This window comes from Amblyomma mixtum, chromosome 2 (assembly GCF_055824585.1).
Source record: "Amblyomma mixtum isolate Tamu chromosome 2, ASM5582458v1, whole genome shotgun sequence".
Lineage (NCBI taxonomy): Eukaryota > Metazoa > Arthropoda > Arachnida > Ixodida > Ixodidae > Amblyomma > Amblyomma mixtum.
In genome coordinates, this window is record NC_143013.1 from 85,770,856 (window position 1) to 85,787,303 (window position 16,448).

The following is a 16,448-nucleotide window of genomic DNA, read 5'->3' on the forward strand; positions in this document are numbered from 1 at the left end:
GAAGCATCCTCGCTGGTATCATGGCTGTTTTGCATTTTCTTGTGCGAACGTGATGTACGCCGAGCATGCCGGCCGGCCGGCCAGCCTGGATCCCGTCTGCCAGCGACATAAAAACGAGCTAAAGTGTGTTCTTGACGTAAATAATAAACCCTGGGATAAGATATGTGAAAAATGTGTCATTTTTGAGGATCGCTGACCAATACTGAGCTGCTGGTAAAGGTAACGACTGTGATACGAGCAAATTTCTTGCCACAACCGTCTCGCAGCTGCCGCTGGCCCGACGTGGGGTCCGGCTCGCCTGGCGCCCGCTCGCTTCGCTGCAGAAGGAGTCGCGGAAAGTGACCATACTATTATTTTATTGTGAGATGATGCTGTTGACTGCAAAGCGATGTGTAGAGTAAGCCTTGTATTATAGCTCAGGCGACTTCCGAAGCGCCGGCCGCTGCAGCTTCGATGCCAAAGAGGCAATAGGCCTAGCGATGACCACGGCAGCCAGGCAGCAGCAGAGCTCGTCGCCCTGAGCGCCCGCGAGCGGTGCCGTTGCCGAAAGCTCGCAACATAAGCAGGCGTGCTTTGTCGCTGCTCGAGAAGTATTTCTGATAACAAGGCGATCTTGCCTTGTGATATTGTACACCATCCCAAGCAGCGCTCAGGCATTGCTGCACGGCGGCGAAGTGCGACACCGGTTGTGAGCGGAGCTTGGGTAGGGCGGCGCAGCGATGCTCACCGCTCCGTGTCTCCCTGCTTGTAGTGGGGCGGCAGTTCGCAAGCGACGATCAGTGCAGCGCGTCGGCCAAGCTTTTAAGGACACGCCGTTCAGAAATCGAGCGCTGAATCCTGACGACGACGACGGCTCGCTCACTTCCATCTTTCGGCAGACAGTGCCGAAGGGCAACATCTTGCCGAACCCTGGCTTTGCAACCAACGACACAGCACGGCCGGTCCATTTTGATTGCGCATGCGACGGAGGTCGCGACAGAAATCAGTAGTGCGGTGACTCCAAATCGCACCTCGATTCTCGATTCGGTTCGACGGCGGCGCCGGCGGAGTGACACAAGCGGCACGAGCAGACGAAAACATTGTAAACCGGAAGTGCAGTACTAATTTCTGACACCGAACACACAGTAACTGCGTAAACATGCATATAAACGACAACTCTGCTTGCTGAAATGCGAAATGTTTCCGAAAAGAGTAAGAGTGTGAAGTATCTAGAGCTTCTAGTTTGTTAAATGCGTGATTTCACGTTGGCACCGCGAACCAATCATAGCCCAGCACTTGTGACGTAAAGAGTACAAACTGACGTAATGAGTACGGATTCGGGCGGAAGTTCACCGCCGCTGGTCGCCGCGAGGCTCGGGAGAGGTAGTTTTTGAAAATGTATTGTAAATTATCTACTCGCCTTTGATGTATTGTACGCGGCATGAACGTTCAGTGGCCTACGCTCTACATAATGCAAGTATTTGCTTGCCAACCTCAGACACCCCTTTCAGGGACCCTTTAAGGGCACACTTGCCTCAACGAATGCAATTCCTAAAGCGAAAGAAAAAAAAAATGCATTATGAGATGAGAGCTGAATGTTGATTTGTGCAACCGTAAGGTCAACTTTTGCCACTGTACATGCCAGGTGAAATAAATAGGCACAGTGAAAGAGCGCTGGAAATAGCCAGATTGAATTAAAAATGCCGCCATTCATGGGCCACAGTCATTCATTCGATACACCTGCTTCCGTGCCTGTCTGCCGTCCACAGTGAAGGCCAGCTCCACATCCAACATTCTGCGGGGGGGAACAATACCATCAGTGAGTCCCACGCTCAAACAATGGTCCAGCTCATCAAAATGGAACGCAGAAAGGCAATGCCCCCCAACAGCTCTTATGACACTTTGCACAGATTCAATTAAGATAGTAATTACTCGTCAAAGAAAGGAGACTGATGGCACTGCCTAATGCGTCTCTTCGAAGTTATACACAAGCAAGGGAATTATACTGCCTCATTTCCATAGGTCGGCACACTCACTCATGAGTGCACTCATATCGCCTCACTCACACTCACGTCTGTGAGTGTGAGTGAGTGGTCGTGAGTGCGAGTGTGAGTGCGAGTGAGTGGATGTGAGTGAGGGTGGTCACGAATGTGAGTGCGAGTGAGTGGTTGCGAGTTTGAGTAGACGTGATTGTTAGTGCTAGTGAGTGGATATGAGTGCCGGTGGTCATGAGTGTGAGTGCGAGTGAGTGGATGTCAGCATGGGTGGCGATGAGTGTGAGTGTGAGTGAGTGGACGTGAGCGTAAGTAGAGGTGAGTGGTGAGTGGACATGTTTGATGAGTAGATGTGAGTGGCAGGGAGTGGTTGTGAGCGGCAATGAGTGGTTGTGAGTGGACGTGAGTAGCAATGAGTGGTTGTGAGTGGTGGGTGGACGCGACAGCGAAGTCGGTCGCGTATGTTTCGCGACGGCGATACCCGCTTAGCTATTTTCATGTTGACAGCTGAGGGAAGCAAATATTGACTACTAAGGGCGCTCGAGGCAGCATAAGGCATCATGCTCGTGTCTTTGGACAACCGAAGCAGAGGATTCCGCTGGCACAGGAACGGCAATCTTTCGTTGCATTTGTAGTTCACCATTGGCACGGGCGCATACCCTTCGCAGATGCAATGAGCCGCTACAAGTTTTGTGAGATCCTTTATCGAATTTCGCATTGCCAGTCCTGAAAATATACACAGGTGTATCTTGCCACGCTCCCCGCACGGCTCGACCTCATGTACACAAGAGTTACGATGCTTATTGCTGAAACAACGACTGTCCGCTTCTTAGCAATAACTACCGTAAGATGGGATCTCAAGTGGTGCAGTGGACTCTTAGGTTTTTTTTTTTTTGTGTGCCCAGGTGTCTGCATTGCAGAGCTCTGCTCTGGCTGTAATTTGTTGATTGGGCCGGACCCACGCAAAAGCCTGACCTACTTGGCGCCTAAGCTTTGTAACTGGGGGAGTGAAATTGAAATGAGCTTGTGAAATGCGATTTTGTTTAGTTTTCGTGTTTTCAGTGAAGTAAGAGGATTAGCTTCTGTTTGCACGCATCGATTTCTGCAACCCTACCCACACTGATATCTGGACAGCATGAGGTATCCTCTGAACCGTTTACTACGATTTGCTCTGAGAACTTCTGGATAGCGCTTTTTCCCAGTAAAGTCCTTTCGTTTCAGAAGGGCGCGCGCTACAAAATGGCTCACAAGTTACCTGCATGCGCATTCTTCCGCGAACGACGCTGAAGAATAATCAGGTGAAATGTAAGCGCCCCCTATCCCCACACGGATGCTCACGTGGTTTCCGTACGCACTAGCCTCAAAAACATCGTGCTGGTTTGTAAAACCTCCTTCAGACAGGGATTATGTGCAATGCAGAAAACGTTCTGCACTGCAGAGTAACCACAGATCGGTCATACATAGTAGCTTAGTAGGTTTTGTAAATGGATTACTAATGACAACTCCCCTTAACATCATTATTGCGCGGGAAAATCCTCTTCTTGCGGCCCATTCCAGCCATTTCCCTTTCCGTGAGGAAAGCACTCGTTCGTTTGAAAAACACGCCCCCTTTTCCATGCTGCGAAAAGTATTCATAGTTGCCATTTGACTCCAATGTGTTCATGCAGAGTCACAGAACGTTATTGTCAAGCAAGACCAAGTATTGGTAATTGAACACCATCCAATACTATTGTCAAGAAAAATCAAATTCATTATTTTTACTTAGACACCGTCATAGACGCACGCACAAGGGAGGGAGGTGCGCCCCCCTCCCCCCCTCTCAATCGTCTAAGCCCCCTAATCGCCAAGTCTGCCCCATACAATTACTCTGTCGGACTACAGTGCAGTGCTATGGCCAATCAGGTTTTTTAGTGGCCGAAGACCCATGATGTTGCGTTCAAGAACTGTTTACTGGTCGGGTCATTTTGAGGCAAGCTTTTCAGGTTCTTTTTTGCTGTGAAAAAGACAAAAACAAATCTGTCACATTTGCTGGGGTTTAGAGAGAATGGAAGTTACTCTGGAAGCGGGATGTTACATTGATACTTCAGCGACGCAGAGACATGCCTTCCTCTGCCGGTACTCACGTGGTGAACAAAGGCAGGGAAGGCCTCAGTGTGCTTGCGAACGTTTCAACAAGAGGGCGGTCCTCGTCAGGATGAAGACAAGACCTCTTGTGGAAACACTGGCAAGCACCCTGAGCCTTTCCCCTCCCTTCGTTCACATTTTGAGTGTGAAGGAACCAGCGGCTTATCCTCTCTATACCATATATTCCTCTGCCGATGTTACAGATTAAGATAAAAACTACTGCTGAATAATATCTTGTATATTTTGAAATTACATCTCATGGAAATAAATGTTCTATAATCATTCCTCACCTTTGCGCTCCGTTCTGGCCGTAAGGGCCTAGGTGAGGGAAGGTTGGGGGTGGGGTGGGGGGCACTGCGATGAAACATGGCTCATTTTCATGGAGAACCCTGCGCACACCTATAGACACAGTTCAAAAACTTCTCTAAGCATCTTAGCTGATGCGGAACAGGCACTGATCGTCTCAGCAGCAAGCCCGGGAGCGCACGTGCGTACCATTCAGTGCATGGATATGCGTGATCAGTGACCTCTTCCATCGAGCAGTGCAGCTGTGAAAATTGGCCAAATAGCCCGACAAAGTCTGGGCCGCTCAGCACCAGATATTTGTGACTCAGGCTATGCTAGGGGAGCCACGAGGGCAGTCGGCTGCGGCAGTAAATCTCTCATCCCCTCCGTTGCTAGCAAACAAGGAAAGAGTGAGTAAACGTGAATGAGAGTGAGCGGACATGAGTGTGAGTGTTTGTGAGTGGTTGTGACTGCGAGCGGTCATGAGTGTGAGTGAGTGGTTGTGAGTGTGAGTGGACATGAGTTCGAGTGTGAGTGAGTGGTTGTGGGTGCGAGTGGTCATGAGTGTGAGTGTGAGTGAGTGGTTGTGAGTGCGAGTAGTCATGAGTGTGAATGCCAGTGAGTGGTTGTGAGTGCGAGTGGTCATGAGTGGGAATGTGAGTGAGTGGTTGCGAGTTTGAGTGGACATGAGTGTGACTATGAATGAGTGAATGTGAGTGCAAGTGGCCGTGAGTGTGAGTGTGATTGAGCCACCTCTATTGGTGCCGAGGTATGCTCATTTCAGAAAAGAGAACATGTTTGAAGGTGTGTCCAGCTGTTGTTCAGTACTTAAAAAAAAAAAAAAAAGCCCATACCTAGCAGAGTGTTATGCCACAATGAAAAAAATAGCACAACACCTGTGGCTGTATCAACACAGTACGTGCATATTAAGCAAATTTTTCTGATTAAATACTACACTGACTACTTTTTGTGGTACAGTTACAGCCGTCACACGTAGTGCCATCTGATGTAAAATCTAGTTCTCAATAAAAAAAAAGAAAAAGACAGGCACACTAGATATTGTTCTTCTTGTAGGCTAAGAAAATAACACTTTAGAACTAAATGCAAGAACAAGACACGCTACGACGACTTAAAAGATCCCTTTAAATGTGTAAAATGCTGTGATGGAGTCGAGTTTGCGGACCTTGCATGGCTCTTGGCAAGAACTTAAAAGCAGCAGTACAAGACAATTTCTTCTGTACAAGTACACGCAGCAACCGCAAGCAAAGTGAAAGAAACGACATCTGCGCAACAAAGTGCAGAATGCAAGCTTTGCTTCCAAACACACCGATGCTTACCGATGGTGGTCGGCACTTGGGTTGATTGTGACAGTGCCGCGGATCTCTGAGTCCTGCTTGACATCTACCGGGTTTATGTACAGCACGGTCTGTTGCCAATGTGTCTCCCTATAAGTCACAAAGGCAAAGTCATGAAGGGTACCCAACATCCGCTAGAACCTAAGGTTCCCAAAGGTTTAATGTGTTTTTTTTAATTAAGTTTCAATAAAAAAAATCATATTCCAAAAAATTTGAAAGCTTAATGTTGATGCCTCACGCACTTTTCAACGATACAAGGCTTTTGCAGTCATTCAGCCCATTAAAGTTTACACAGGCAACCAATCACACTTGTTGCCTTGAATGCCTGAATACAAACTTTCTCTCTTTTCTTTATGTGGGGTTTATTGTCCCAAAGTGACATGTAAGTTATGAGGGATGTCACAGTGGAGGGCACTGGATTAATTTAGACCGCACGTGCTTACATCGCACAGCCCACTGGCGTTTTTGCATTTAGCCTTGGCTGAAATGCAATCGCCATGGCCAGGATTTTGTTTCACGACCTTGAAGTCAACAACTGCACCCTATAACCACTGAACCAGCATGATAGGTTAAGCACTAGTTGCCAGCACGTGTGCTGCAATGTTTTCCAACTGGTCAAGTGCATTAACTTAAAGTTACCACAGCCCCTTTACCCTATTTTCCAAGGCCCTCGCGCCTCCTCTCATATTTGGCTCATTGATGACATATGACTAAATAACTGTAGAAGGCAAGGTAGAAAGGCTAACTACAAATATTACACGGAAACAAACCCCATATTAGTGCTGAGTAAGGTCTCAATCATGCAACCGGCTTCCGAGCTTTCATTCCACGTTTACCACTCAAAATAAATGTTGGTGACAAGATAGTTGTGGAAAGTTGGAACAAATGGCCATGGCGAGCAGACCTGCTGTGCCCGCCACTGGTAGTGGTCACTGATCCATACACAGTAATCACAATGCAGCTCAAATTGGCACGGTGTGGAACACACATTTTGTTTCCCTTCGCCCAATAACCTTGCTTTTCAACAGCCTGCGAGCGAGCATAACTCAAGGAAGTGAAAGACGCAACAACTGCATGCAGAAATCATTCTGGAGTGATTCAGAGAAACCTTTTCGATTATGAAAATTGGTCACTTTGGGACGGAGCAAAGCTCCACCGCTGCCCTGAGAGGAAAGTGTAAAGCAGCCATCTCCCTTAAGCGAAAAAACAGCGCCATGGAACAGAACAGCACAGCTGTATGAATGAAGCCTCAGGTCATGTACAGTTACAAAGTGACCAAACTAGTCTTTCATGCTCAAGACAGCGAGCGCTTAGAATCTGCTATCACGACCTTCTCATGAAACAGCTTTGAGGAAACCCATGAAACCTAAACTCCCAACTTCTGGCCTAAGTGAGACTATATGTACGAAAGTGTGAGAGAAGCCAACAGCCACAGAAACCAAGGGGCACAGGGGATTTTTTTATTTATTTATTTATTTTGTGGTGTTGATCAATTTATAATATTACTGAATATGTTATCGCTTAAAGCTAATTGATTAGAAAAGCAGAAGAAAAAACAACCACCTGCCGCCGGTGGGATCCGAACCCACGACCTCCGAATTACGCGTCCGGTGCTCTACCGCTGAGCTACGGCGACGGCTGTCAAACCTTCTGCTTTCGGGGGTATTTATGCTTACAAATAACCTAACCTTGGGAGTGGTCACCAGCGCCACCCACGTTCTTAAGCGGCGGACGTAGCACGTCCTGAGTTACCGCTGATGTGACGTAGAACGTCATCGAACGGCGAGAGTGGAAGCTGTGTGAGAACCCTCTTATGCTTCCTAAGGCATCAAGGCTGCCAGAACCGAGGCCCTCGTTAAGCAATTAAGCAGACGAGGAAAGGGGAATGAGGGGCTCATTATAACTATGAGAGAAGCCAACAGCCACAGAAACCAAGGGGCACAGGGGATTTTTAATTAAGTTAGATACAGTAGCATTAAAATGTTGAGAATGTTGCAGTGCTCATTTGGTCAAAGTATCCATGAAAAAAAAAAAGTTAAAAACTCCATGGTAGAGAGAGAAGGGGGGAGATGGGTTTCTTAGAAAAAACAATGTGAACAAGGAACGAGGGAGGGAAGGGAGCCTCGGTCTGGTGGCCAACGTTTTGACTACAGCACTTGTCGAAATGTTGCCCAAACGGAGATGGACCTCCTTGTCAGAACATCGGCCAGAGGACTAAGGCGTGAAAAACAAATGTGAACACCCTTAGCATTAGCACTTCATCAGCAGTAATCACAAAGCACTCACGAGTCATAAGGTGAGGTGGAGAGAATGACATCACGAGGGAATTCCACAGAAAACCAAATGACGAAAGCATGGACCCTCCCGTGGCCATAGCAGCAGCACATGAAGTTTTCCTAGATGGAAATGAAACGAAGCGCAGGCATATTATGAATGAGACAAGGCAATGAAAGAAAGCCCATGCAATCTTACCATTTCTGGCAAAATTTAAAATTTACTGAACACAACTAAATGATCAAGCTGACATTTTCTCAGACTGCAACTAGCTAGCATCCCTGCTAAGTTACCACAACTTTCATTTTTCACTTACATCACTAACCGCTGTACCCATATGCGAGGAAATCTCTGTGGGAAAAGCATACTGGCCCCCAACTTATTTTTGACATTTCAAGCACACACCGTGAAAAAAGGACCCCACTTTCATCCCCCCCCCCATAGAATTGCTCACACCCACCTCTGGCTTCAACTAATCATGCATGCCTCCCGAGATCAGTCGAAGTGGGACAAATTCTGGTTTGGTTTGGTTTATGGGGTTTAACGTCCCAAAGCGACTGAGGCTATGAGAGACGCCGTAGTGGAGGGCTCCGGAAATTTCGACCACCTGGGGTTCTTTAACGTGCACTGACATCGCACAGTACACGGGCCTCGAATTTCTCCTCCAAAGAAATTCAACCGCCGCGGCCGGGATCGAACCCGCGTCTTTCGGGCCAGCAGCCGAGCACCATAGCCACTGAGCCACCGCGGCGGTGGGACAAATTCTCAATACGGACCAAATAGAATACTGTTAAATAGTACTTCTCTCCCCCCCTATCCTTTCTGGCTGTCCCCTCATCTCTTTCATTTCATTTCTCCAGTTAGCCTGCTATTCCTCTACTTCTGCTGCCCCAGCTCAGGTGCCTCCCGTAGTGATGGCACATGCCGGGGCCAGCAAAAATCTTTTCCTTCCTTTTTATTGTTGTTTTTCAGTAAACAACAGCTACTACTGCTACTACTACTCTACTTACCACAGACCACATTATGTTTGCATCTACTTTCACTGGCATGATAAAAATTGGTACTTTTTCATTTTCCAAAAAAATTTCGGTTTGCTGTTCCTGCTAAACTCACTTTAATGCATTGAAGATCTTCAGATTTGACAGTGTAGAGGTCAAGCTCGAGGAAGCAGGTGCCTCTTGAGATCACGTTTTCAGCGTCCACCGTTTTCACGGTTATGTGCTCTAACGAGGAAGGAGAAACAGGGCTTAATCGCGGAGAATCATGTTTTAGAATGAGAACCCTTTGCACACACTGCTGTAAGTCTAAACAATGCAGTAATTTAAAAAAAGTAACCCCAAAACAAGGCCACTTACTGTACATTTCGGCCTTCGCGAATTCAGTCACGCAGGACATGTCCACATGAAAATTGTCCTTGACCATCTTCCAAAAATCAACCCTGCACAAGCAAACACCACAGTAAGCTCAACAAAGAAGCCTTACACACAAGTCAAGTCTACAAGCCTTTTTTTTTTCTTGTGCACAAGTACTGCTTGTGCTCTGAATGCTGCAGCTACCTGAAAATAACAAAAAAAAAAGCCATTGCGACAGCTGCGCGTTAAAAAAAAACAAAACAAAAGTACTCTGAAGGCTGACTTGTTCACATGAAAGCATTCCTTGGCTGCTTGCAGCACACACTAACCATGCTTTGTTGCTTGGCTTTAATGCTTAAAGGGACTATGAAATAAATTTATCGAGATTACGTAAAGATAGGCAATCCATCATTCGTCACCCCAGCGCAAGAATTTTTGAGCTAGGATCAATAACAACGAAGTTATAGACGATTAAAAATCATGCTCCTCCTCTCCCCCCTCAACTCGTACGCGCGGGGCACCATAAAAAAAATAAAGAAAACAGCTCCGGGACTGAGCTCCGCCCATGAATACATCATTCACTGACGTTCGGTTTACGACTTCCGGCTGTCCCACTCCCGAGGAGCAGCGTGCGTCGGCAGCATCTCTCCGTTCTCTGCGCTTTCTTGGCTCCCGAACTCTCGACAGAAAGAGGCGGCAGAGGTAAATTGAAAACATATGCGCGAAAGCAATGCCCTGGATCGCGCTTGCCCGAGGGCGGCGCGCGGCGGCTCGAGCAGACAATTTTCACCACTACCGGAAGTGTGCCCGTGACATCGTAGCTGCCGCGGCTCGAACGAATGACAGCGTGTGGTGGCCTGCCGACGTCATGGGACTAGTGACGTCTGTTTTCCCGATTTTGGTTCCAAAATGGCTCCCTACGAAGACACCAAACGGCCCGCGAATTTTAAAAAACACGATTTTTAAAAATTCATAATAAATTGCCGTCTCAGTTCCGAAGACTCATACTTGCTGTCAATGCTTCTGAGCATCACTTCTAACATTTACAAGCGGCTTTTAATTCTTTGCATGGTCCCTTTAAGATGTGAAATAAAAAGGTGACCTGATAGTTAAGGCCAGATTTAGTTTCCTTAATAGTAACAAAAAATGCACTAAAGAGCTTGGACACAAAGCCAAAAACACACACCACAAACACCCCATAAGTAACTTATGCCCTCAAAAAAAAAAAATGCCACACACAGGCATCCCACAAAAATGATGTCCGATATGGTAGCAGCAATATGAAAGGAAACATGAAGTTCATATTCCAAAAACATTCAGAAAACAAAGTTTATTTTTATTTTTGTTTGGTAAAACACCAATAAAAATAAATATGCATGCGGTACTTTTACCTGTACTTGGTAAAGGTAAAGTAACTCTGCTTCACACTTGTACCTGGAGAGTACAGTAGCATCTCAATGATATGAATCCCATGGGGTCATGAAAAATGCTCCTATCATCCGAAACGAACAAAATTCGCAAGAAGAATTTACACACTTATTTTCGGCAGATGGGGTTTAGATAGGCCGTGCGTCGCCACGAACTGTACATGGCGGTATTAGCTTTCCAACCCTACTACACCAAAGGGATCGATCACTAGGAAACATCGCGGAGCTCTCTTTGTTGTATTAGTCATCCCTCCTCTACCTGCAATACGTATGTCGAACAACGGTGCTTTCGAAATGCCCACCTGTGGCTGCCCTGGCAACGTAACAATTGCAGGCAAGCTTCCGCAGAGTATGTACAGAACGCAGTTCTGGCACTGGCATGTGAAAAGTGTTTTAATGCGAGCATTTGAAGTCCCATGGGACCAAAATGCAGCTTCAGTCAGTCGTAAAATCTGCCCACTACCTGGAGGGAAGTGACACCACCAGAACTGGAGAGCACTCCCATTGGCTAGAGGGAAGTGATGTCACCAGACCACAGAGCACTCCTATTGGCTAGAGGGAAGCGATGTCACCAGACCAGAGCACTCCTATTGGCTGGAGGGAAGTGACGTCACCAGACCACACAGCACTCCTATTGGCTAGAAGGAAGCGATGTCACCAGACCACAGAGCACTCCGATTGGCTAGAAGGAAGCGATGTCACCAGACCACTCCTATTGGCTAGAGGGAAGTGACATCACCAGACCATAGAGCACTCCTATTGGCTAGAGGAAAGTGACATCACCAGACCACAGAGCACTCCGATTGGCTAGAGGGAGTGACATCACCAGACCACTCCTATTGGCTAGAGGGAAGTGACATCACCAGATCATAGAGCACTCCTATTGGCTAGAGGAAAGTGACATCACCAGACCACAGAGCACTCCGATTGGCTAGAGGGAGTGACATCACCAGACCACTCCTACTGGCTAGAGGGAAGTGAGATCACCAGATCATAGAGCACTCCTATTGGCTAGAGGGAAGTGACATAACCAGATCACAGAGCACTCCTACTGGCTAGAGGGTAAAGACATCACCAGACCACAGAGCACTCCTATTCGCTAGAGTGAAATGATTTCACCAGACCGGAAGTGACGTCACTTCCGGTAAAGGAATCATCAGCTAGTAAAGCTATCGTACCGCTAGCATATAGTGGAATTAAGTGCCCGTGATCTTTTCATTTCAATTCTTTAAGTGGAGCAACTTTTTTATCTATGCGCCGACATCAATGCCTCTATTAGCACTCATGTCTGGAAAGCATGAAAAATCTTTTTAACAGAATAATTAGCAGTGAAAAAAACTTCGCAGTGCCCCTATCATAACAGTCACTTAATATATCATTAAAAATTTGAAGCCCCTGGAACTTTTCAGACCAGGAGAAAGATACGAAATGCAGACTGTTTAGAAAAAAAGAAAGAAAACTGACATATTTCATTCAGGACAACTGTAACAGCAACGGCACCCAGAAACACCCTAAAGCCTTGGATGTGTGCTTACGTTCAACACAGAGTGTCACGAGTCTTCAGATGAATGCCCGCACAGCTGCAATGTTAGGAAAAGAATGTGTTTGGAGGTGTAAGCAAGACTGAACTTCTCCAAGGCCTGCTTGCTGGTCAAAAACAAAATTTTCCCGCAGAAAAGTTCTTCCCAATGGAATGTTTTATAATGAGTAGAAATTTCTAAAAGCTTCACAATCAAAATGGGGAACATACCATAATCTTTGCACTGGTAGAAGATTATGGAGGTGCACCTTCCACTGCTACTCTTACATGCAAGGCTTTCATTATTCAAAACGTAATAGGAGTGGCAAAAAATAAACGGCGACAATAGAAACAGCCAAGGAGCAATTGTAAGTTAACACTACAAAAACTAAACAATACACTTGCCTCTCAAGGCTTTCATCAGGGTCAGTCAAAGGGGCGATGAACATGCGAGCTTTCTCAGGAAGCAGAACACCACCCTAAAAAAAAAAAAAAAGAAAACAGTATCCTCTGGTCAACACCTGCTAAAAACAGACCCATTGAAAAAGGGAGGCTCAACAGTGCGACAACTGCAATGATGCATTTGTTCTGAAAACATGGGAAACTGCTGATACAAAACGTAGCAAGGCTTTTAACAACTTTAATAATAAACTTAAATAGTGCTTAAGAAAACTTTGGTTTGAGAGAGAGGAAAAACTGGCTAACATGCACTAAAACCTTTAATGAATAAATGATAAACTTTTACAGCTCAATAGAGGTCTTCGCGAGCCCCTAGTCCAGGGCCCCTGCAGCTGCTACGGCAATACAGGCATGGTTGATCAGTCTTTAAAATTGTTCTGTATTTTATTCACTCTTTAAAATAGTTCTGCATTTTAATCTTACTAGTACAGCCAGTTTGTCTCCTCACTAAGATTAACAGTGAGCAAAAACTACCTGCCATTTCTCTCCTTCTGGGCAAAGACTCATCAAAAAACACTGTACCCCTAATCCATGACAGCACTCCCTCCCCGGCCAGTCCAAATAACACCCGCTTTGGCAGGGAGTGAGCCCAGGAATAATACACAACACAGTGTGTCAACAGCAGCAATGCCGTTCACTGCGGAGAAAGTTCACTACACAGTTCATTTTGTAAAAGAATTGTTTTACATTAGGCAGCTTAGCATTACCCTATACTACGCAATGAAACTGCACCATAGGTTGTTCAGAGCTATTGGGCACAACACAAAGGAAGCGAACCACGTCACTATACTAGGCAACAACTTTTCTCAGGAAAGGAGCAAAAGCTACAGAGCTGAAACACCCCCTTTAATTCTACGCAGCAAAATATAGTCCCTGGTTGCAGTTAACAGTGTCGTCTTAAAACATAGTGTATTGTTACCACTTGTTATTTAGAACATATTTCTAACATAACTGCATATTTTCAACGTTGGAGAGTCGCAGGAATAACACATTTTTTTTTATTACAAGAAATATTTCTGATACACGTGATTACATGAGACTTACGCTGACAGCGCCAGCTACATCACCAACAGAGCAATGAAACCATGCAGTGAGCAATACGCCAGGCAGCCGTCCTGCGGCTGAACTACCAGCGGAGTGACACAAATAGGCGCTCCGCCCCTGTACCCATCTCTTCAGTGCCAAAAAACGCTGTCGCCAAGCACATGCTCTTCCTCAAGCTTCAGCTTCTTCAATGAATATGGAACAGCGCACTCAGACGGGACAAGAAAGGCACAAACATAGTGTTGAGCTAGTTGGTATATACCGTTATTGGCAAAAACTAACCAATGTGTGATGACAGGACAAGAAGAGCAAAGACAAAGCAGTGAACTGGTTGGTAAACTATTCAGAAAAGATTTGACAGCGCACTAAGACGAGCAAAAAGGGCACAGATACACTGCCGAGTCGGTACGTTTCAAATGAAAATTAAATAGTGTATTAAGATGGGCATAGACATAGCACTGAGCTAGCTGGTATAAAATTTAAGAAAGTGGACCAAACAGTGGACCAAGAAAGGCACAGACAGAGCGCAAAACCAGTTACTACATCATAATACAAAGGTTAAAGAGTGCGCTAAGGCAGGACATGGGCATAGACAAAGCACCGAGTAGTTGAAAGATTACAAATACTGAAAAGTGCACTAAGAATGGACCAAGATAAGTAAATCTCGTCACTCCGACATATCATTACCAAAACTCGTGTGTTCACGTACTGGCCGGTAGGGGTGTTATTCAGGTAAGCCGACGTCTTAAGGGCCACGTAAGCAGGGAAGCAAGCACTAGACACCTTTAGCTTACCGTGTACCGTATTAACAGTACAGCAGTACCGGGACCACGTGCGCCACCAGTGCGCATATGCAGATCGCCTTGAGGGCACCAGATGGCGCTAGGTACCCTGCAGCTGCAATCAGCGCCTGTGCACAGACGGTGGGCGGGCTCCCGGTACTCTGATAACGGTAACGCGGTACACAGTATGCTAAAGGTGTCTACTTACATTACAGGCTGGGATTAGGAGAGAGGAGATGCTCGTACGGCTTCTATGCCTCAAGACATGTTGAAAGGCGTGGATGTTCATTGAGGCTCACAGTTTTTAGATTTTTACTTGCATGTGGTGGCAGCCGTACCTTCGTCCCAGCAGTTACTTAAAACTGCACAGCTTTCATCTGAGGTTGCCAAGAGGTGAAGCATCTACCTTTTTTAGCCACTTGTCTCTTGCAAATATCACTGACTGAAGCATGGATTCATAGAGGAGCATGTAGCCCTGAAAGAGAACAATGATGAAATTACAATCAAACAGTGCAAAAAAAAAAAAAAACACCTGTCTAGCGGTCAATCAAGAGGGCACAAAAATGCCACATGCACCAGCAAAACCAAGCCATCACATGTGTCCTAAGCAAGAACTAACTAATGGCATGAACTCAATCATAACCAAGACGATGGCCGTAAAGCAAAAGTACTAGTTCCTCTTCAGCCATCAGAAATCACTCTTCCAGATGGCATGCAAGTAGACTGTGTATGTTCAATTACCATCCATTCGCTGACGATGACATCCACCTTCTCTGGCAGTATTGCGTCCTAGAGAAAACATAAAAAGGGGGTTCAGCAGCGGGTTCAACACATTGCTATGAGATAACTACATCAATTAATGCGTAGCCGAGAGAGAGAGAAAAAGGGAAACAGCTCACTTGACTTTGTCTTACCTCAACTCTGCTTTGAATTACAATGACTTGGTCGTCAACTTTGTTAGACGATACAACTTTTTTCGCCACTTCGGCTACGTCGCTGGCTTCTACGGCGTACACTGCAGGCAGGAGACATCGTTACAAAACAGAACGACGCCTGAGACGTCATTAGTATCCAATGAATGAAGAGATCAGCCTTGCCTTTTCTCGCCCCCGCTTGGGCGCAAAACATGCTAAGGATGCCTGAAACGAAACAGAACGAGCGCGTATTCAAGTACACATACCGAGAGGTTCTGCGGCTTTTTGTTTCAAACCTGTGCCGGCCCCAAGGTCCAAGACAGCCCTTTGATAGAGGTTGCCGTAGTTGTTCAATATCGCTTTCCTGTACGTAAACGTCCTCGCAATATCACCAATCATCTCCCTGTGGATGTCCAGTCCTGCATAGCACCTTCATCCAAAACAAGATAGAACGCTTTCGTGAGCAGGTCACAGCACATGCAAACGCTGTGTTCAATGCACTCACTTGAAGTATTCGTTGTCATGTCTCGTCCTCAGCTTCAGGGATTCTTCGCTGAAATTATCGATCAACGAAAAAATACATCAGCGTGTGGGAAGTGGGCACTGCGCGCAAGCTGCGATGACGGTTGCAAATAAAAGCACCTTTTCTCTTCAGAGTCGTCGGAGCGTTTTCGCTTGAGGTCCGGCTGCGAGGGAGCATTGTTGACAGCGTCCATTTTCTTGCGGAGACCTTGGAACGCGACCAACGATCACAAAGCTACGGTTCAACAGTTATCACAATGCGGGGAACCGTTACACTTTACATTTCCTGAACGAGACGCGACTGTAAGCATAATACTACTTTCTCAAGGTTCAGTAGAGTCTGCAAAAGAAAGGCGATACCATGCGGGAACGCGCCGACCGCGCTACGACGCGCATTTGGCAAGCAGCAGCATCTCAC

At 46.3% G+C, this 16,448-nt stretch overlaps 1 protein-coding gene across 1 annotated transcript; it reads right to left on the minus strand.

The window, feature by feature from the left end:
• Nucleotides 1-1,643: 1,643 nt before the first annotated feature.
• LOC149359994 (protein arginine N-methyltransferase 6-like) lies at nt 1,644-16,438 on the minus strand. The gene is made up of 13 exons (XM_089572109.1): nt 16,151-16,438; nt 16,014-16,061; nt 15,805-15,938; nt 15,692-15,733; nt 15,509-15,609; nt 15,336-15,383; nt 15,001-15,069; nt 12,715-12,788; nt 9,367-9,449; nt 9,125-9,234; nt 8,024-8,133; nt 5,720-5,827; nt 1,644-1,774 (listed from the first exon to the last, which is right to left on the minus strand). The coding sequence occupies exons 1-13, from the start codon at nt 16,222-16,224 to the stop codon at nt 1,690-1,692; spliced, it is 1,086 nt and encodes a 361-aa protein (XP_089428235.1). The 5' UTR covers nt 16,225-16,438; the 3' UTR covers nt 1,644-1,689.
• Nucleotides 16,439-16,448: the final 10 nt, after the last annotated feature.